General features: G+C 28.1%; 1 protein-coding gene and 1 long non-coding RNA gene across 2 annotated transcripts in view; one reads left to right on the plus strand and one right to left on the minus strand.

Moving 5' to 3' along the window:
* Positions 1-3,223, minus strand: part of LOC142322916 (uncharacterized) — a 169,801-nt gene extending 166,578 nt beyond the window's left edge. Inside the window, exon 1 of the long non-coding RNA XR_012755962.1 lies at positions 3,093-3,223. This is a non-coding gene — a long non-coding RNA (uncharacterized LOC142322916). The remainder of the gene's footprint in view (positions 1-3,092) is intronic.
* LOC142322694 (uncharacterized) overlaps positions 1-17,140 on the plus strand; it is a 289,630-nt gene extending 272,490 nt beyond the window's left edge. The window contains exons 2-4 of the mRNA XM_075361774.1: positions 13,737-13,957; positions 15,600-17,042; positions 17,129-17,140. Of these exons, the coding sequence (XP_075217889.1) occupies positions 13,737-13,957; positions 15,600-17,042; positions 17,129-17,140 (1,676 nt within the window). The remainder of the gene's footprint in view (positions 1-13,736; positions 13,958-15,599; positions 17,043-17,128) is intronic.
* Positions 17,141-24,104: the final 6,964 nt, after the last annotated feature.

Here is a 24,104-nt window from a genome sequence, read left to right on the forward strand (position 1 = left end):
TGCTGTTTAATTTTAAAGGGAACTGATTGTAATAGTCATTCTATACTCTAATAAATGTGAATAATAAGTAGCAAAAATGTTGTTTTAACTTTGATGATCACAGGAACCAGTTTATGTAACTCAATTTAGCCACTGTACAATTATCAACTTGTTAGAAGATACAGTTTACTTTTTTATCAGAGAGTCCGATTTTCTATTACAGAAAATTTGAGAAGACTGTTTTGATTTAAACAATGATCAGTTTTTTATTTCATAAATGTGCTCCTTCTCCATAAGTTGTAAGCAAAGTTATAGTGTGGTGAAGAGTATTTTTTTTGATCTTGAGATAATTTATTTATTGAACTCAATCATTAAACTGAATGAACAATAGAAAGGCAGAAATCCCACTAAATTTAATAAATAATCAATAGTTTCTTCAATTAATGCCTAATGGTTAACAATATTTTTAGAACTTATTTGTTTTTACTGGACTCTTACGTGTAATCATGAAATATTTAACATATATTAATTTCAGCTTAATTACTACAACCAGTCAAAAAATTTCTTGATTTTACACTGATTCTGTTTGTGTCAAAATGTAAGGTAAAAATTAAAAATGTATTTATTACCATTTATTAGTTTTTCATAAAAGTATCTGTGAAATCCCTTTTCACCAAAAAAAATCACAGAAAATAAGGATTTCTAAAAAAAAAAAATATATTAGAAATTTTTGCCTGCAATACATTTACTGCTGGAAAAAATAAAAATAAAAATTTGCCTTTTAGTAAGTTATTGATACATTCTATTGCATGCATTTTGATGCAGTATTAATTTTTTTTAACTATTAAACATGTGCATTTTTATTATTTTTATATGTATTTGATAATGTACACTCTTTCCGAGTATTAATGAGCATTATTATAACTCACAAAAATATTCATGATAAAATGACAAAGGAGGATTCCATATATATCACTCCTTTTAAACCTGATTTTTTCACTTCATCTTAACCCTTTCTATCCCAATAAAGGAAAAAATGTTAAAATTGTAAAATTTTTGACATCAATTTTAACACAAAATTTCATAAAAATATGTTTAAAAGTTTTCTATTTGAAAATTTTAGGAGTCATTTACACAAAGTCCCAACAGAATATAACTGGGTTTAACATTCTGCTCTACAAACATAATAATGTATGATTTTCCAGTGATATACTCATATTTACAAAAACTTCTACAAAATAATTTAACTTAACATATTTGATGCATTTTGTTTATATAATAATATAGAAAGTATTATTATAAAAAATAAATAAAATATTGTGAAATGTATAGAAATTTTCATAACGTACTAAATGAAATTGTGAATTTATTTTTATAATGCAAATTTCTCATGATTTTTGGCAAAAACTGTTTTGTACTGCAATATAAATATAATAATAATAATCAACTAAATCTATATAAAAAGTGGAATCTAGAAATACACAGAAAAATTACATATCATAATACTACACTAAGAAACTCCTAAACATTTATGTAATAGTATTTTGCGAAACAGTTTTTCTTACCATTGCAGCCTAGATGTATTTTACACAAACAACAAATTGAAAAAGGTTTTCAGTCTACCTTGCTCATATTGCAAAATTCACATCTAACATGCTTAACAGTAAAAACAGGCCAGTGGGCACCCAAATTTCCCAAATGCATATCCTTCGTTTCCAAATACTCTGACTTTCTTCAGTTTTTTGAAGATGAAGCAGCTTGAGGTTCTGGATCAGCTGATCTCTTTCTATTTTTTTGACTTTTGATATCTTAGATTGCCATCAAATCTAGAGCAATTGTCTGTTGAACTTTCTGCAGAGATGTTTTTCAAACATTTCATAGTAAACAGCTTATGCATTCACAAAGCAATGTCCAAAAAGGCCAAAAAAATCCTGTACCACAATTTTCTGGGTTTTCTGTCGATACCATAAAGTACATGACATCAATCACCTTGATCAAAACCACCCATAAATTTATTATTATCATCCATCACTAGTAAACAGGGAATGCTCTTTCTAGTCCCACTTTTCTGGGTGCATCTTTCACTTCAGTCTTTTTCAGTTCCATGATAATTGAAAATAAAATGTATGACCGTATTATCACACCAATTAAAAAAGGATATTCCAAGGTTTGATACCTGTTAATCATAAGCTCCTCTGTTCATTTCTTTATCTGAGGTCATATTAACTGGCAAACCCTTGCATTGTGTTGAACTGTAACACATTCTAACAAGTTTTCAGCTTTTAATTTTTCCATTAATGCCACAGAACTGAAATATTTAACAAAATATATTATTCCCCATGATACACAAAACCTTTTCATTAAATTCAGAACAACACGTTCACAAAGCCCAAAATTTTCACTTTTTGTAAACCTCATTTTTTCCCTGATAAATAATAAAGTTGAAAATGTAGCCTTTCAAATCGGCTATACACCATAATTTGTAACCCCATTTTATAGGTTTTACAGGACTGTACTGCTCCATTGTGCTCCTTCCTTTGAACAGGGCAACTGATTTGTCAACACTGACCTGCCTAATTCCATCATAAGAATTAAAAAATGACTGATTAAGTCTTTCAATCATTGGTCTCAACTTGCAAAATTTATCTGCACAACCATTTGGAATCAAATGAATGTCATTGACATGCAAAATGCCAATATTTCATCAAAATGGTCTCGTGGCATAGTACCTGCTACTACAGATAATCTGTAAGTCTGGAGCCTGAGACCAATAATGGTGTTTAGATGGTACTTTATTATATCCCATAACAAAATTCATTCCAATGAACGCAAGAAGTTCATTTTCAGTCAGTGGGATTTTCATCTCTGGGTTGCATACAGATTAGATTGATAAATTATAATCTGCAAAACAGATTGAATAAATTTTATAAAAATATCAGAAATTATAAAAAAAGGTATAATAAAATTAGTATTCACCAAATAACTACACGAACAAAAATGATAACAAAGTTTTGTAGGTTATCTTTCATACATTATCTACCCCGTAAACCCCTGACGGGACTTTTCTCGTTGAATCAAACAGAATAATGCATAAATAACAAAAATAAGCTCACCTGTGTCTATTTCAACCCAAAATATAAAATACTATCATTCACAAATCGACAAAATCTGAAGTTTTAACGTTTACTGAAAAATATTAAAAATCGTAAAATACGCATTCCCTAACAACAACAAAACATAGAAGATAACAGAACTGAAACAGCGCTTTTTGTGTTAAATCAGACAACTAAATAATATACAGATTCCAATACATACAAAACGTGGTATTTAAAAAAACAATACATATTACATGGACGTGTAAATTTGCAGGATAGAAAGGGATAAATAAATAGAAACTTCTGAGATATTAAAATATTAGAAACCAAACAAATTTCAACACATAAAATAATTTTAATGAATTATATATATATTTTTTTTTTGTTGAAAATTCAAATAATTCACCAACATATTTATCACTTGGTTATTAAATTCAATATTAACTTAATCACTAGCAAAACAGAGTAACAAATAAAACCTAAAAAAAAAAAAATTCCAACAGTCGTCTTTCCCAGCATCCCACATCATCATTCAGTATACAAATTCTATAATTACATAAAACAAATACTAAAAAACTTAACATTTAGAAGACATAAAACACTATTAATAACCGTATAAACAACACAACTCCACTACCATCACTGGCATCATTGGCAGTGTATCAACTGCACATCAATTTGTGAACCGACTGATGATGCGGAATCCCGCGAAAATCGACTATTGGAATTAGTTTTTTTAGATTTTATCTGTTACTATGTTTTAGTGATTAAGTTGTTTTATATATATTAAAGATAAGTGACTTTTTCATGGTTTCACTTTGGATAATGATAAAATGCAATTTGGCGTATAGACTAGTGTTCAATTAATGCTGTTATACGCAGTTTGAAAAAAAAGAAGAAAAATCTATAATCTATATCATTAAAAATATCATAAAATTAATTTCAATTTATACATAGTCATAACATAAAAAAGCTATAACTTTGCCAGCTGATATCTCATTCTAATTTTTATTTCTTTAATACCTTGTTAATAAACAGGGCAACTAGTAGTTATTGAAAAATAGATAGAATTAGATATTTTATATTTAGGTCTAAAATTTCATCAACTCTTCTTTGAGATAGTTGTGTGTTTGTGTAATCTACCTAAAATTTATTTTTGTGTTACGTTGAGTTATGTTCCATTCTGTTTTATATCTGCAGTTGCGTTTTGGAAGTTAATTCTCATAAGGTATAAGTTTTATTTTTTTCTTCTTTCCAATTATAATCTTTGAGGATTTTTCGTTCCACCACTCCGTTGCTAAGGAGTGTTCTTTGTTTGTCTGTTTTTTTGCTTCTTTGTTTACTTTTTATGATTTCTAGTTTTGTTTATGTTTATGTACCCTTAGTTCTTGCACGATATGGATCAGCTGCCTTTGGCAGATATGGTATAAGAAGAGCCATCTGACATTGTAGGTTGTCATGTGCCATCCAGGAAACACGGTCCGCTACCATCGTTGGATAGGGACCCTAAGAGGGCTGCGCACAGGAAACTTATTAAAGACGACTTGGCAAACAATCTGTCAGGTGCTTCGAGTGGTAACGAGAGTGTAACCATGGAGTTCCAGACTACTACTAGTCAGTGGAGGATGATACCTGTGCCAAGGAGGCAAGCAGTGAATCATGGTCCTAGCAATGGCAACTTACCACTATCGAATAGGCTTAGTGGCCTTCCACTAGAGGAAATGGATGTTGTGAACCAAGCTGAGCCAGTTTTTTTTTTAACCCATGAGATGTTTTTAATCTATCGTTATTTATTTCTAATTCTTCTACATCTTGTAAATTTGAAAATTTATGTTGCATTTTATGCAATTTAACTTACAGTCAAATAATTTAAATATAACAAACAAGAATCAAATATATATCACATAATAAAGCATTATATATATGTGTGTGTGTGTGTGTGTGTGTGTGTGTGTATTAATTAATACTAATATAAATTAAATACGTATTTGGATTAGAATTAGTTATGTTGCATGTGTATTGTGGAGGTGGACAGCAATAATCTGTCTTTATACCAAAATTTGTTGAGCAGATATGTTGTGCCATAACTGTAATGATTGCAAGTGATTCTAAGTAAATCTCTTTGTAGTAAGCAATAATTAACATTTTCATTCACCATCATTTTTAATAGGAGTTTTTTTAATATAAACCTTTTATAGAGATTTCATAAAAGATTAGCAATATGTGATTTTTTTAATTAATAACTATACAATTTACTTAATTTTAACACACTTTATACATTATTAATTTATTATAATGTATAGTTTTAACTTTGTAAAAAGAAAATATCAAAACAACATATACATTATATAATCCTTCTTTTGTATTATGAAATTTCCTTCTATTCATCAGTTCAACGCTATGTTACACAGAATTGCTTTTCATCAGGCAAGTTATAAGTTTTTCTGTATGAAATATGTAATTAATCAACTAACCTCTTCCTGATAGCACTGTTATCCTTAGTTTCTGTCATTGTTACTTGTTTCAACATAGTTCCATTGTATGTTTTTCATCATTTATCTATAATAAATACTATGTAAAACAAAAAATAAAAATAACTTTAATTTAAAACAAAAATAATAAAGTTACAGGAACAGTTTTTTTTTTTATATTCTCACCTTAGGAGGAGAGGTGAAATCAAGCAGGTTTTCGTCAATACCATTCTACCACTGATCAAATGATTAACTTAGAGAACGTTATATATAACAGCTTTATTACAAGGAAACATTGTGTCGGAGTCTTCTTTGATCTTCAGAAGGCTTTCGATATGACCTGGCGTCATGGTATAATGCTCCAGATACATGAATGGGGCATTCGTGGCAAACTGCAAATCTTATTTGAGCAACTATATGAATGACCGTACTTTCCAAGTACGTGTCAACAACGAATATTCATCTATAAAAATCTTGGAAAATGGCATACCACAAGGTTCGGCGTTGAGCGGTACCTTGTTTATGATCGCCATTAATAAATTGATATTAGCAATTCCAGTAGAAATCAGCAAAAGCATCTATGTTGATGATTTGGCATTTGTGTATGCCAGCAACAAGACTGCTATGGTGAAATACAAATTGCAACGAGCGATCAACGCTCTAAATGAAGTTGCGAGGAATAATGGATTCCAATTTTCACCAGAAAAAACGTGCTGTGTACACTTCTGTAGGAAGAGAATTCCTCATCAAAGTCCTACGTTGACAATCGGCACTGACCCAATACAATATAAAGACAACGTGAGATTTTTAGGACTAGTATTGGATAAATCCCTTACATGGGGATTACACATACAGGACTTGAGTGTTAGATGCAAAAAAGCCCTAAACATTATCAAATGTTTATCGAATATCAATTGGGGCTCAGATAAAGAGATATTATTGAGACTGTATAAGGCATTGGTTCAGTCGAAACTAGACTACGGATGTATTGTATAATACATCCGCTAGGAAGTCGCATTTAAGAAAGTTAGACGTAATTCATAATAGCGGAATTAGATATGCAAAGGCGCTTTCCGCACAAGTCCGGCGACAAGTCTAATGTCCGAAGCCGGAATAATGCCACTACATTATAGAAGAGAGATTCTTTTGTTAAGATATGCAGCAAACATATGGGCTTTTCCTACCCATATAAATAATAAACTTTTCATGAATCATCCAATGGCTGCAGTATATGAACGTCGTGCTACCTATTCCAGACCAGACGGAATTAGGTACCACGAATTAAGTGGAAAATACGAAATTGCTATTCCAGATACAATAGCAATTTCCACAAGAGAAATACCACCATGGCTTTTGCCAGCGGTAAATACAAGGTTGGATCTCTCTCAGGGAGAAATAAAAAAGAAGCCAGCAGTGATCATCCAACAGGAATTTTTGGCAACCGTCAGTAGTTACGAAGAACATATTAGAATTTATACTGACAGTTCTAAAACCGAACATGGTGTTGGATGCTCCATATATGTAAATGGAGAAGCCCATTGTTGGAAACTGCCAGATGTGGCCAGTGTTTATATGGCAGAACTTACTGCCATTCAGCAAGCTCTTCGCTTCACAGAACATTATTGCGAAGAGAGAGTGCTAATTTGTTCCAATTCTCTAAGTGCACTTGTTGCAATTCAGAACAAAAACATTAAGGATGTCCTAATTTCAAACATCCTGTCTATTTTATGCGTTTTAAATCAACGAGGACAGCGATGCGTATTTGTATGGACTCCAGGGCATGCTGGTATTACAGGTAATGAGAGCGCAGATGAAGCTGCCAGAAAGGCAACAGTCTGCAATGATTTGGATGCATTTCCTGTAAGAGTGGCAGATGTTAAAAACTGTCTAACTAACGTAGTTAAAAACAAGTGGAATACTGAATGGAGGAGTTTAAATACAAAATTAAACTCTGTTAAACTTCTCCATATAAATGGAAAAGCGACGTGAAGTTGACTCGCCGAGAACAAGTAGCTGTGACCAGACTTAGAATCGGTCACACGCGATTAACAAATTCATATTTGTTAACCGGCGAAAAGAGACCAATGTGCAGTGTTTGTAATAAAACACTGACAGTCAAGCATCTAATAGAAGAGTGTACCGTATATGAGGACCTCAGAAAGAGGTTCCGTCTTAGAAATGATATTACTGCTGGATCTGGATAATGGAAATGAAGCAAAGATAGTTGAATTTTTACACGCCAGTGGACTTCTTAGAAGTCTATAAAAGTGAAAAATTTTAAAGCTGTGTTAAAGAGTCTCTAAGAGGTAGTTTCATTTATTTATATATGGGAGTCTCGAAGCGTGGCACGTATAGTGACGGGAGGTAGCCTAGGCCACCCTGGCTCATCTGCATTCAAGAGTAGTGAGTCGGGGTGTGTCCGATGATGGCATGAGGGACCCTCAAGGGTGGACTGAGGGCGCGAGGCTATGGGTAAGCACAATGGATGCCTGTAGCCTGTTTATAAGTAGTCAACTGCCACGGCATCCTGGCGCGACTAATATACTGCTTCACGGTGGTTCTTGTCGCCCCGAGGGTGCTAAAATTAACAACTAAACGAGATGGGTATAAGAAAATAAATGGAATGGTATGGTATTGTTTTTATAGTTTTACTTTTATCTTCTTTGAGAATTTTATCTCAAATTTTATTTTTGGGGCCCTTTACACCCCATAAGTGTTGTTTTGTTTTTGTGGTGTTTTAATGATTCTGTGTAGTTTGTGTTTTTAAATAAAATGTAAGGGCCCTTTACACCCTTACATATGGTGATACTAATTTCCTTTAAGAATGTGACGAGGGCTAATGACCTTAGTAGTCGATGCCCGTAATATACAACAAAAAAAAAATATATATATATAAAAATATTCTTCTTCAATGCATGTATAAAAATTCGACAAATGTAGAGAAGTAATAGATATGTAACACAGCTCATGTATTGCAAACTCTAATGTGCAAACTGTAAATATGATATTCATGTAGATTTATTATACATAATGAATTACTTCACAAATGCACATACGTTGAAACTAATGTAGTCATAAATAAATAGCAATAACAGAAATATTAGCAGTAACCTGTAATACTCATCAATATTAAAAAAAACTCAAGTTGTTTAATTAATAAATTTTCCAAATAAAAATAATACAATTGAATAAAATTGATATTTATTATTAAAACAGTGTTATTACTCATACAATTAAATCCTTATATATATATATTTTTTTTTAAATCAAAATTTTAATAAACGATACACCTCTGTATCAATATAAATTAATTTATATTTAATAGATCAACCCAAGTACAGAATAATTGAAATAGGATGACTTACCTTATTTCATTACATAAGCAGAAGCGCTTTCACAAACTTAATTTGCATCATCACCTGCATTATATTTCTAAATATATGTTTTTCAAAAAACATCATAAACTCGCAATACGTAATATCATATCACTTATTCATTTATATCTTGTTAAAATTGTTTAAACTAATTAAATTTTTAATTAAATTTAAATGTACTTTATTATACTTTAAAAGCGTATACAAAAATTTTAATAACTTTTATTTAAATTAAAAATTAAATTTTTAAATTTTTGTATAAACTTTTAAAGTATGATAAAGTAAATTTAAATTTAATTTAAAAATTTTTAATAAAATTTAATTAGTTTAAAAAAGTTTTATATAAATATAAATGAATAAGTGATATGATATGTATTGCAAGTTTATGATATTTTTTTTTAAATATATATAAAAATATAATGCAGCTGATGATGCGAATTAAGTTTGCGAAAGCGCTTCTGCTTATGTAATGAAATAAGGTAAATCATCCTATTTCAATTATTCTGTACTTGGGCTGTTCTATTAATATATATATACACAGACTAAGTCAGGAGGAAAGGGAAATAATTTGGGAACTGATTCTAGAGCTTAAATAATGAATAAAATCATATAAACATTTTATGGTAAAAAAAGCTTTGTGATCTAGTTATGACTAGCAAAAAATTTCCTAATAATAGATAGTAATAGATATTACTATCCTCTTCCTGATAGCACTGTTATCCTTAGTTTCTTTTATTGTTACTTGTTTCAACATAGTTCCATTGTATGTTTTTCATCATTTATCTATAATAAATATTGTATAAAACAAAAAATAAAGATAACTTTTTAATTTAAAACAAAAATAATATGAAATGAAGTTCATACTGAAATTTTGAAGGCATTATATAAGAGGTAAACTTGATGATTTCTTGTTTTTTTACTTGAAAAAAATGAATAAAATAAGTCCCAAAACTGTATCTTCTGTAGTTTTCATGATATCCAATGTAGAACAGAAAAATTTGGTGATAAAAATTTGTTTTTTTAAGTATGAAATACAATAACTTTGTTAAATGACTAATAGATGCATAGATTTTATAATCAAAACAAGATTTTTTGAGAATTTAATTCTGAGAAAATTGATGTAATAAAGTCTATGAAAAACAAAAAGAAAAAATCAACTTTGATTATTAAAAACAAACCTTAACTACTGATCTGTAAAAAATAAAAACAGCTGTTTTTAATACAATAAATTCAGACCTTTTAATATGCTTTCAAAAACTTTTAATATGTTTTTTTTTTAAATGCTCACTGTGGTTGTATTACTTTACTGTATTAATTTACATAAATGTTCGAAAATTCCATCATTGACATCGATGCAGTTTTCAACACATTTCCTTACATCTTCTGTTGTCATTCTAATGATGATATATTCGCGTTCCTTGTTGAGGGCAGCAGTATTGAGAATGATAGTGATTTATTCATCCAGTGTATCCACTTTTTGCTTGTATACCTTGCATTCCATCCATTCCCATGAACAGTAATATAAGGAAGTAAGGTCCGGTTTACCAGCCTTCTACATCCAATCCAATTACCAGTCAACTTTTTGTTGTAATAATTGTCTTACTTCATTCATGAAATGTGTTGGTGCTCCAAAGTTATACACAAAAATCATATCAACATATTCTGCATGAATGAAGAGACATAAACATTTCATTTTTTAAACTGAAATTCAATTGAAAAATGTAAATACAGTTCAGAGTACAACAAACATAAAAAACACTACATCACTTGATTCTCAAAAATAATTTAACACAGTCAAGATTATGTCAAAAAAACTAAACTGCCTACACTGCGCACGTTGTGAGGGGGCTAAGACGGCTATAGCCCGTCCGAGATTGTTGGGCGCTGCTGAGAACTGCAGCCAACAATAATTAGACTTTATCATTCAAACAATTTAACATAAAAACAGTATGATATTTGTTGATGAAATAACTATTTTGTTTTTTGCAGTAATTCAGATGCAATCGATGTGCTAAAAAATGCAGTGAATGTGTTAGGACCAGATAATAAATCATAAAAATGACTTATAGGCTTGTGCAAAACTAGATTTATTGAGTGTATTAAATTCACTTGTAAATTAACTTTTATTGGAGTGTAAATATATGCCTGATGAACACATAACCAAAATTTTATGACTACTATAAGTTATGCCCACCAGGCTGGTCTAATGGTTAACTCATCGTTGCAGATCAGTTATTTAACAGCAGGTTTTCAAAGTCGAAGGTTCTAAGGTTCAAATTCTAGTAAAAGCTAGTTGTTCTATATGGATTTGAATACTAAACAGTAGATACTGTATACTTGTAGCTCAATCAACCACACGTCTCAGGAATGGTTATTCTAAATCTATACAACCCACCAGGTTGGTCTAGTGGTGAACGCATCTTCCCAATTCAGCTGATTTGGAAGTTGAGAGTTCCAACATTCAAGTCCTAGTAAAGTCAGTCATTTTTACATACATTCGAATACTAGATCATGGATACTGGTGTTCTTTGGTGGTTGGGTTTCAATTAACCACACATCTCAAGAATGGTCGAACTGAGACTGTTCAAGACTACACTTCATTACTTCATTTACACTCATACTTACCAACCTTATTCTTCCTCTGAAGTATTATCTGAAAGGTTATTACTGGAAGCTAAACAGGAAAAAGAAAAGGAGAAAAGTCTAAAGAAGATTACGTCTTTTTTTTTCATGTCATACATATCTTCATATCATTAGGCCGTGGAGGTTGCTTATTGTTCATTAGTTTCACGGATTGCAATGTATACATTGGGAAAGATACAAAATAAAACTATGAATAGTATTCAAATTAATTTCGAAGACACAGTTGGTGTTGCCAACCTAATTTTTCAAAGATATAAATTTATTATAATAAAAACACTTTTTAATTTTTACAAATTCATAATTTTTTTCTGTTTAAGTTTTGTTCTGTTTTGCTTTTAATAATAAAAGTTAATTTTATTTTTTTCATAGAATTATTTAAATAATTCTCTCAGAATTAAATTTTCTACTAGTTTTGATAATAAAATTTACACATTTTAATTATTTAAGGAAGTTATTGTACTTCAAAACCTAAAACCTTTAAAACCCTTCAAATTTGTTTGTCAACAAATTTTTCTGCTTTACATTGAACATCATAAAAACTATTGAAAATACAGTTTGGGATCTGTTTTATTCGATTTTTCAGTCAAATATCATCAAGTTTACTATTAACTACCCCCTTAAATACCAAGTTTATCACTTATATAATGCCTTAAAAGTTACATTATGACTTCATTTCATAGGGGGTATTGAAATCCAGGGTAAATTTTTCACTAGCCAAAAAATGTAACAAAGCATTTTCTGTTATGAACTTTTTTCCTTATTTCAAGCTCTAGAACCAGTTCCCAAATTATCTCCCGTTACTTCTCAATTATTTTGTATATGTTTATATGAATCCTTATTTATAAATAACTTACACCTTCATAGTTTACATTTTAACATTCTCTTTCTTAAATTTTATGAATTTTTTCTTAAATTTAAAATATTGTTTCTTCTTTTACTTGTGTTGACACACTGTTGAACAATTTAAAATCATTACAAAGCAAGAGATTTTGTACGCTCATACACTGGATTCTCAGTTTTATTTATTTTAAAGTCTTATTATTGTTTAGGTGATATCTGATAACATCTCTAACAAATCTAATATTTATAATTATCCATATTATATAACATGAAATAATAATAAAATAATTTACATAAAGTCTTTTATTCAAATCAATACTTAATAATACATTATATAGATCACATCAGTATTAGATAGTTCCACGGATAAAAAATAAACTGCTTTATATTTGTCTGGATGTATCATTTAATAGTTCATTAATTTACATAAAATAGAAATAACTTTAAATAAAGCTTATAAACAAACCGTATATGGTTTAATATAGTACTTAATAAAAATAAATAAATAATTCTCTGTTGTGAAATATTAGCAACTATAAAACATAAAATAAGCCATGATTCAATTACAATATAGAGTATATTAAGTAATGTAAAGACAGGGGGGGTATAAGATTCATAACTTCAGCAATTTGACAACCTGAAGTTATGTACAACATACTACATGAACAAATATGATGCTGTTTGATTATATACTAAATAGGTTTCCAACTAAGATGAGTGACATTAATAAGTATGTGTAACAGCACTAAGATGATAGATACCCCGGGGAGGAAACACAAATCATGTTAGCAGCAATTGTAAAATATACCAAGTTGTATATTAATGTGAAATAAAAAATTATGATCTGGTATAATTAATGACTAAATATAAAAAAATTTGGTACCTTTCTTTGGGACTATTATGGCCTCCTCAAATACAAAATATATAAAATAAATAGTAAACACAATTATTTCATAGTTTAACATGAAAAATTGACCTTTATACATTTTTTATTAGGAGAAATAAAACTCACAACTCATTTTTTTTATATTTTGAAGTGTGTTTTCAGGTGATTTTTTTCCATCCTCTTTCGTGATGCTGCATATAGATACACTGTAACAGAGATAGCAAAATCGTGGTGCCTCAACACATCATCTGGAATGTTCCAGGTTTAAATTTCATAAAGACATGAAATTTCTTATATGCTATAAAATTCATTTTCCATAAAAAGTATTAAAAAAAAAAACAGTAACTGAAACTGGGCATCAGCCAATGGTTACTTACATGAATAAATTAGATTTAATAACATACAGTAAATTAAAAACTACACATTTTTATTTATTTTTTTGTTTCAGGTATAATATGTGGATGCTGGGTAGCTGGAACACTTGTTGGATTTCTTCCACTATTTGGCTGGAATGCAGCTAAATTAAAGAATCATGAATTAGAAGCATGTAGGTTTACTCAAGTTATGGACTATAATTTCTTGGTATTCATATATGTTGGAACAATAATATTTCCTGGCGTACTAATGGCTGCATTTTATGCTCATATTTATACAGTAGTTGTAAAACAGGTAAGAATATTGCAATTCACATGTATTTTATTTTCCTTTCCCTTAAAATTAGAGATCAATAAATGAAATTGTTATTCTTTGATTAACATTTCCATTCATTAGACAACATATTAACTTGTCTGAATTAAATTATGAAGGGTATTATATTTATTAAAAATATCTGTTGAATTTATCTAAATAAAGAGAAATGAAAATACATAACATTTTTAACAAATTTAAAAAAAAAAAAGAGAAAGTTCTTACAGTTTATGACTTATCTAACGTGTATCTATTTTGGTATTTTGTTTTATTTTTAAGCATGATTACGCCTGTCTTTATATAAATATATTGATGATTCTTTATTTTTTCTGTAGCAAAAATTCCTCTGAAGGCACTACAGTAAGTTTCCTTCATGTAAATGCAAGAAAGTCTCCGACATGAAAAATTGCATGCTCTATTAAGATTCATACTTCCTTTCCTCCTTTTAATTTGTAAAAATAAAATAAAACTAATACTCTCTAGTTCTGCTTAATCATTATAAATTAAATGAATTTGTCTATATTCAGTTAGCTCTGTTAACAGCTGATATTTTATATGAATATTGTAACAATACACCTAATTCCCTAACAATTCGGTCTAGTACCAGCCATCAGAGACTCAACATGTTTTATAATATCAATCTATTACTAATTAACATACAACAATGTCATATGTATAAAATAAAAATTTAAAGATTATAATAAAGTATTATGAAGTATAAACTAAATAAGAATGTAATTTATTTTATTGAATCAGCAAATAATTAATTAATTGTTTAGAATAATTAATCCAAATCAAGGTAATAAACCAAGCCGGACGTAGTTTAAACATGCTCCACATAGTGGACTTGAATATACACTACCTTTATTACTGTATTATATATATATATATATATATGTACACACATTGTTGATATTGGTATATTTTGTTGCAACAAAATATACCACTGCATAGAATTGAGCTGTTTTAAGTTTTTAATTTTTGTTATATTTATTTTTATTAAGTTTTTCATTATTAATAAAATGATGCATGACATCAAGCTGCATGTATAATCTTAAAGTAAAAAATAATATATATTCCTACTGCATACAATAGATTTGCACATTTTATGCTGCAATCAGCAGCCATTTGTCTACATCCAGATCAAAAGCTATTTTTCATAACTGTGACTGAGGTGTTTCCTTCCAAATAATAAACAATAACTGATATCTGGAGAAATGACAAGCAGAGTATGTATTTCCTACTATTAAATAAAACAGCATAACTCATAAAAGATACCTTTACCAGTACTGCAACTGTTTTTATCAGTACTTACACTGACTTAATAATGATAAATTAATAATAAAATTATTAAATATAATAATTCTAGGAAAAACATCGTTTTGATTAATTAAATGATCTAACAAAAGTTAACTAATCTATTTATTTAAAAACTTGGACATTATTCTAACTTTCAAAAAGGAAGTTTTGATAAGTATTTGAATGTGGGGAAATTTTTCATTATCAAAACATTGTTGTTATATTCAAATAATTAAAAAATTAGTTATTAGTTTGAAATTATAAAAAATTTGAAGTAATAAAATGTACAAAAGATAATCTTATAAATTGTTTTTTAATGTTACAGTTACGACAAATGGTCACAGTTAATGGAACTACCGGAGGTAGCGGTGCAATGTTAAGAGTACTAGGTGCAGCACGTAAACGTGAAGTAAAAGCAACACAAAATTTATCAGTAATAGTATTATTTTTTATGATATGTTGGTTTCCATTATACACAATTAATTTCATAAAAGCATTTCGACCAGATTTTCCAATACCCATCTTATTAAATAACTTTTTTATTATATTGACACATCTTAATTCAGCTGGTAATCCATTACTATATGCCTATCATTTAAGAGATTTTAGAGCAGCCTTAAGATCATTATTAATTGGTTCACCAGAAGTAAAAAAAAAAACTGGAGGTAAAGATAATTCAGCATACTTACATGACAATGATAATGTTATAGATAATAAAATTAAAAATAAACAGATAAAGCATTCAACAACTATGATGGCACTAAATAAAAATAAGCAAGTCATACGAATAATACCATCAGATAGATTCGAATTAACACCAAAAACACCACATCGTATTTTTAACTTATCGGTCGACTCATCAATGGATTTAATAAGAAACGATAAAGACAAAACAAATAATACATTTTGTAAAGAAACTAGATTTAATTATAATGTTTTAGAAGAATCTATTAGTCATACTGATGGTGGTACTCAAAAAGAACCCAAAGTCAGTGAGATTATAAAGAAAAATATATCAGAATCACCACTACAATTTATGGATGAACCAGGGAATGATATGAGTAACAAAGTTTATTCACTGGGATTACAACCATTGAGTCCAGTACGGAAAAATCTCAATAACAATAATGGTATAATATCAATATTTAAATGCAACTGTATGCAAAGTAATAAGAGCAGTTACAGTAATAATATTGAGGACAGAATAAGTATAAGTGAACAAGATGATATATATAATAATAAGAAGGAAAAGACAAGTGAAGTAGAAACGTGCAAGTTACCAACTGATGAGAGTAAAAAAGCAACTAATATAGGAAATGACACAAGTAACAAGTGCAAATGCACAGCAACAAAAACTGAAATAATTAATTTTGATAATTATTATGAAATTAAAGAAAAAATTGTAAATAGAACAGAAACAGAAATTAATAATACAGATAAATCAGATTATGATAACATTAGTATAACATCATCAAGCACAGTAATTATAACAAATAATTATGATTCATCAAAAAAATCAGATGAAAAAGAAAAAAATGTTTCAGTAAAATGCAAAAACAATAAAATAAAAAATATTCCATTGAATGAAATGTATATGACAAACACTGACAGATCAGGTACAATTAGTTCATCACCAACAATATTAAGCGATGTATCAAATACATCACAAACTGATAATGACGTAATTAAAGTACACAATGAAATAAATTTCTCTGATTCTGAAGAATATATACCAGTTGATATTAAGAAAGTTGATAAGTTACAAAAGGTATTAAAAAATAACATAACAAATGATAAAAATATCAGTCACGTAGATATTGTACATTCTAATACAATTTCTGATGAATTATCTAGTTCCCAAAGTAACCTTGATAATTTGCAGAAATCTTCAAAAGAAATTGATGAAATAGATGATAAACAAAATGATATGGTAAAAATTTTATTACATAGTTCTGATACAGTAAGTTCTACCGACACTTATAAAATTGAAACTGTGACAGATGCTTCTAATGAAACTAATGTTGCTCATAATTATAAAATATCAACAATAACTACTTCTGAACCAGAAAGCAGTGCCATCGACACATTATATATTATCAGTAATAACACAAAAAACAATGATAAATTATTTAATAATAACAAAACAACAGACTGTAATAAAAATTCACATAGAATTATAAGAACATTAAGCGATACAATAATCTATAAATCACGTGAAATAATTCATCATTCAGTGAACAGTGATAGTGATAGTGATAGTGATAGTGATAATAATGGTAAACTTACAATTGATAATGATGATATATTATCTAGGACTAGCCATGATAATAAAATTCATATCAGTGTAACTGATAAACAAAATGATAAAAGTACAATTAATTTATCAACTAGTTATAACTGTGATATTAGTGATACAAATAATGAAGTTACTGAAAGGCTTTATGATACTGCTACCAAAAAAATAAATGTAAGTTACAGTAGTTCTGTAAATAGTGTAAGTAAAAATAATGCCGATATTTCATTAGAAAATGATAATTTTGCTAGTGCATCATGTAGCAGTAAAAATGATAATGAAAAATAATTTTATGTTAAATGTTTTTAAGTAATTATTTAGTGTATTTTAAGTATTTTTATGTTCAGTTATCTTACTCATAAATAATTATGGAACTCAAAAAATACTAAAAAAACTTTTGTAACTATACACATTCTATTTATGTAAGAATTGAAATTATTTAAATAGATTACAGTACTGAATATCTGTACATTTATAAGCTATTCTAATGACACTGTACTATGCCATTAGAACTGGATTATAAGAGTAAAGAAAATTCATATTTACCTGATAGGCATCTTGACCAAGGTTACTAATTGAACTGTGGGCAAACCAATATTATACATTATGATCTATTATAATAAGGTTTTTATTACAAAATCAAAACCTTAATTCAACAAAAACAAAACTATGCATTTTTGTCAATAAAATCAATGTTTGATTTTCCACACACAAATGAATGTATGCAAACACACACCCACACACACACACAGAGAGAGAGAGAGAGAGAGAGAGAGAGAGAGTGATTCCAAATTGCATGGCAGTCAATTAGTCAGGAGATGATTCTATAGCCAAAAACAAGAAAAAAGTTCATATAAACATAGGTCAGAAAATGATTTGTTTGCAACTTTCAGCTCACAAAAAATTTAGCCTTGCATTCTGCTTCCTCTGTGAAATTAAACCATACAGTCTTGGGGTACAAATCAAGTGGTATATTAGGTGCTTCTTCATAGTTTTTTATCTAAGAAATTGAGTAAAAGTGGTCCCAGACCTCTATCTTACCTAAGTTTTATGAAAAATGAGGTAAAACACGAAAACATTTTGTCAGAAAATACACTTTTTAGGTTTAGAATAAAATAACTTTGTTTATTTACTAATAAACAAATAAAAATTTGTAGTCAACTTTGTAGAGAATTTATTTTTGCAAAAATTAACGTAAATAATGATTATTAAAATTAAACATAACTCTGAGAAATTCAGCTTCAATTAGAAACAAAACACAAAAACTGGATGGAAAGTTTATATGATTTTAACAATCTGACAATATGATTTTGAACAATTTACGCACAAAAACTAACATTTAAAAAAATAAATTTGAAAGACATCCTTCTAAAACATTAATTTTTTTAATTTTTTCATAGGTTGGCAATAACAGCTGGTCAACAATTAAGTTTAGTATTTATCATTTGAATATTCATAAAAGTAAATAATTATATTAATGACACCTACATCACCATCCTGTGATCTGATACCAAAAATATGGGAGATTCATAAATTGTTGTTTTTATTAATTAATTAAGAACAGTCAAAGAACCTGTGCAAAATGGTTTGACAATAGTGTGGACTTGTTAACAAGTATTTAAAAATTCTTAATGGTCTAATAATAAAGCAAACAGTTGCTGAGAATATTCAGCCACAAAAAAAGAAAAATTATGTAAATATAGATGTGTGTAAAATTTATTTATAACAAAAATGTGAAATAATTTGTATCCTAACAGTTTTATTCCTTTAAAACTATGAACTTCTGAAACAAAAATCCAAACTAAATGTAATAAGTTCAGTGTTTTTATTATCTTATGTCAAATCCTTTTACTGCTCGTGTGGTCATCTTCAATGACTAGTGCTACTATTCTCATCCTGGTGTCAGTTAATGTTATTGCTGAGGTTTTTTTTTTTTTAATTAGGCACACATGTTATTAGAATTTTATTAGAGCAGTAATATCATATGATGCCAATCTGAGGTATATCAGTCACTGAAGTTGACTGCAAGAGCAAATGAAAATGTTGGATTTATTAAATTTGGTTTCTTTTATCAAATCAAAAGTTTATGGTTTTAAATAACTTCCATCACCCAACACATTATTGGGCACTTTAATAGATTATTGTTGATTAATAAAATATAAAAAAATTATAATCGCAAGAGATTTAAACATTAACTCGCTGTCTGATAATCAAAATTATAAATATTTACAGAATTTAATGAATTAATATAACCTAACAAATGTGGTTAAACTACCAACTAAAATCACTGCAAATAGTATCAACTATATAATTACATCCTTCCAGGATTACCCTAACGAGGAACCCATAATTAAAAATCATCTATTGGATCACATGGCTCAGATTTTAGACATCAGTTCAGTAAACTGTAAATCAAATAATAATGAGACAGAATATGTTTGTTTTAGAGATGTTAAAGGCTGGGTTGTCTTTTATTAGTTGGTATAACTTATCTGTGCTCATTTCATTTTAACAATTCATGTTACTCAGAAACTACTAAAACTGTATATTCCAACTGTAAAGCTCTTATTATTCCAGCACACATATTAAAGATAAAAAATTAAATGGAAGGCTGGTATAGTTTTTTTTTTTTTTATAGAAAATACAGCGATGAAATTTTTAATATTAAAAATAAATTATGCAAAGCACAATATAGAAAAGGGATTCAAGAATTAAAGGCTAAAAGAAATGAGGAACTAAAACAAATAAAGCAAAAATTGTGAGGGACATAATTAACAAAGGTAGATAAAGTAAACTTCCCCAGGAAAACATAGTTTTAAATTATGGAAATGAAGATATAGAAGACCCAATTAGAATATCAAAATATTTAATAGCCATTCTTAAACTCAACAAAAAAGTAGGTCACTAATACCTATACAATGAATGAAAATAAAATTAGTGTAAAATGTCATATATTTCTACTGTTGATGAAATAAATTAAATTATAGAGCTAAAAAATCAACTGGGTGGGACGGTATACCTGTAAAAGTCATTAAATTTTCTAAAGATGAATTGATAAACTCCCTTGTTTACTTAGTAAATAAATTATTATCAATGGGTGAATATCCTGACAATCTGAAAAAAGTGTCATTAGACGAATCTACTAAAAATCAAAATAATAAAAAAGTAGATAATTATTATTGACCTGTAGCACTGTTTTCAATATTTAGTAAAATATTAGAAAAGGTTAAAGGGAACAAATTTGTCACTGTGAAAATTAATAATATTCTCAGCGAGTCTCAGCATGGTTTCAGGAAAGGTCATTCTATTATAACTACCACTGCTGATTATTCACATGAAGTAATGACCTAATCAGATAAGAATAATAAAGTTTTGAGCGTTATGATAGATTTACCAAAGCTTTGCATAAGTCATTATATACTGCTTGAGAAATTACGTATTGTGGTTTAGAGGAATTGCCTCTGTTTTAATCTCATCCTATTTGCAAAACCAACAACAATGTACAGAAATACAATGTAGAAGGAATAACAAAGTAAATATCAGTCAGAATGGGGTATTATGGGTAAAGATGTTCCGCAGATCTATTTGGGTCCCTTGTTGTACATTCAACATACAAATAACTTTTCACCAACTACAAATATGAAGACTATAACACATGCAGATGACACATCCCTAATATGCTGTAATAAATATTTTAGACTTACAGTTTATTTGTAACTTGAATACTGATCTGATTATAAAATATTTTGAAAATTTAAATTTAAACTCTAACCTGGCCAAGATGTGTTATATTAACTTTAAATTCAAAAACAATCTACAGAGCCTGAGATTGAAATTAAAATAAATAATTGTAGCATTAATGAAACAGATGATTTATTGGTATTATGTTGGACAAAAAGTTGGTTTTTATGTAAAAAAAAAAAGTAGAGATATTTATTTACTAAAACAGATAAATAGTTCTTGCAATACTGAGATTTTAAAAATGTTCTTTGGAACAGTATAATCACTTTTAGCATATGGAAGTAAGATTTGGGGAGGTGCTGCTAATATCATATTAAAAGGTCATTTATTCTACAAGGAAAATGGGTAAAGGTAATTTTTAGTTTAAATTTACAATCGTGTAGGGAAATCTTCCACGACCAAAAACTATTCACTTTATATTCTTTATATATTTACAAAGTAAATTTGTACATAGAAGATAAAGGGAAATATAATGAAATATATAATTATATTTCTGAAAGAAAGAATGACATTCATATGAATCAGTTTACTCACAAATCTATGACGAGAGATCCATACGTTAATCGGCATGTTTTCTTTAATTTATTACCTACAGAAATAAAAGTTACAAAGCAGTAAATTTAGAAAGGCTCTAAAAGAGTACTTGATAGATGATGTGTAAAGCATAATATGGAATTAATGAGTATTTTGGGGGAGGCAGGTATTGTGATTAAACATCCAATGTTTTTTTCTGATACTGATTATGTAAGTAAAAATCATATAGCAGCTTAATTTTGACAATGATGTAATTACATAAATTAAAGTAAAAAAATATGATTATTGTTGATATTTAAACTGTATGTTTCAGTATTTACTATATTGTGTGTGTGTGTGTGTGTGTGTGTGTGTGTGTGTGTGTGTTGTATGCTATTTTTTTTTTGTATTATATATATTGTGAACCTTGTTATGGTATTCTATAAATATTATATAGTAATTTGTTTATTTGATGTAAGCCTAACAATATCTGACAAAATTTTAGAATTTTATTATGGACAACAAATGAAAATTAAAATTAAAAAAAAAATCAACATCTGTCATGAACACAGGGAAATTATTATTTTAGATCCACGATTTTAGCAAATTTATGTTTACCTAATTCACTTAATCTACTACAATCCACAAGAAGCATTAATATTTGAAAATAATTATTAAAAGAATCATAATTTGAGTGCAGAAGGCAAGAGTTGTGTACATATAATACAGCAATAAAAGAATTGGGTAAAAAAAATATGGTCACAAATATAGTTTAAAAGTATAAAATTTGAGATACTATGTATGTATGTATGATTTTTAATCATACATACGTATGATTATACGTATAAATCATACATACATATGATTTTTAATCATTGTATGATGTATGTAATCCATCTCTATTTGAAAGAAAAAAAAACATTAATTAAATAAAAAACCAATTCCTTTTATTAAAAAAATTTTAAAAATTTAACATTTCAAAAAATTTTCTTTCACTAAACTTTTTTAAAGCTTAAATTTGAAACATTCACAAATATTTTAGTTATAAAATATTAAAAATGGTTTAAAACTCATTCCAAACTATCTGAGGATTATTCTTCTAAAAGGAGCCAATTATACTGCCAATTTTTAGTGGAGATGCCTTTGATATTGTCATTAAAATTGATAGTGCCTGTTTTAGAAAGCTTTGGGATCTTTTTGAGGTAGTCTTTTTTAAAATAATAATTTTTAGAATTTTAAAGCGTAATACACTTCATAAAGCTGTTTAGTGAATTTTTTTATACTTAACAAAACAACATAATTTCATTGTTAGTGAGTACACATGAGCTCTTGTCATTCTATAAACAGAAATCATTCTTTCAATAAGGTTATTGCTTTAAATGTTATTTGTTTAAATTACCAATAAATAAATCTGTACGTACGATTACTGTACAATGCATTAGTAGTAACTATTGTATTTTATATACTATATTAAAATAAAATCTAGTATTGTGATGAAATAGAGTGCTATTTTAAAGTAAGGTTGTTATAATTTTAAATTATATTTTTATAACAACTATCGTAAAAAAATATAATCAATGTAATTTGATAATATTCTTAATAATACTGATTTAATTTTATGTGATCTAACATCCTGTAATCATAAAAATACATGTAAATACTAATAAATGATCTAAAGTGGTTTTTGTCTGATATAAGTATCTGAACTTGTAAAGGAATTTAACAATAGGTAATAAAAACTTCCATAATTAATTTACTACCAAAATACATTTGGGTAACAATAAGTTTATCAACCTAAATTATACTGGCTTTGGAATTTTCAATGAAGCAAATTATCCACCAATTGCAGTCTAAGTATTTTTTTTCTTTACTTACTTACTTTAAATTTGAACACATTATCTACAAATTAATATAATTTCTCAAATAATGACTAATTAATTAATGAGTAAATAATTATGTAATTAATTAATTAACTAATAAATCTATTAATTAATTAATTAATCAGTACTTGACATGAATTCTTACGGGCTTATCTACAGAAAATTAAAAGAGAAGAGGTGCCAGAGTGTCTCTACTGTTGAAGGATGTAAGAAGATACTTTCCTAAATTTCAGAAAAGAAGGGTAGACTGCAGGTTCAAAAATTTGTTTATCTAACTATGGAGTTTAACTGCAGAGTCAAGTAGTTCATTAAAAATACATAAAAATTGGAGGGAGATATAGTAGAAGTGAGATATAAATGCCAGCTGAAAATATAAGTACTCTGTTAAATGAACAAAATTTAA

Source organism: Lycorma delicatula, chromosome 4 (genome assembly GCF_047948215.1).
Source record: "Lycorma delicatula isolate Av1 chromosome 4, ASM4794821v1, whole genome shotgun sequence".
Classification (NCBI taxonomy): domain Eukaryota; kingdom Metazoa; phylum Arthropoda; class Insecta; order Hemiptera; family Fulgoridae; genus Lycorma; species Lycorma delicatula.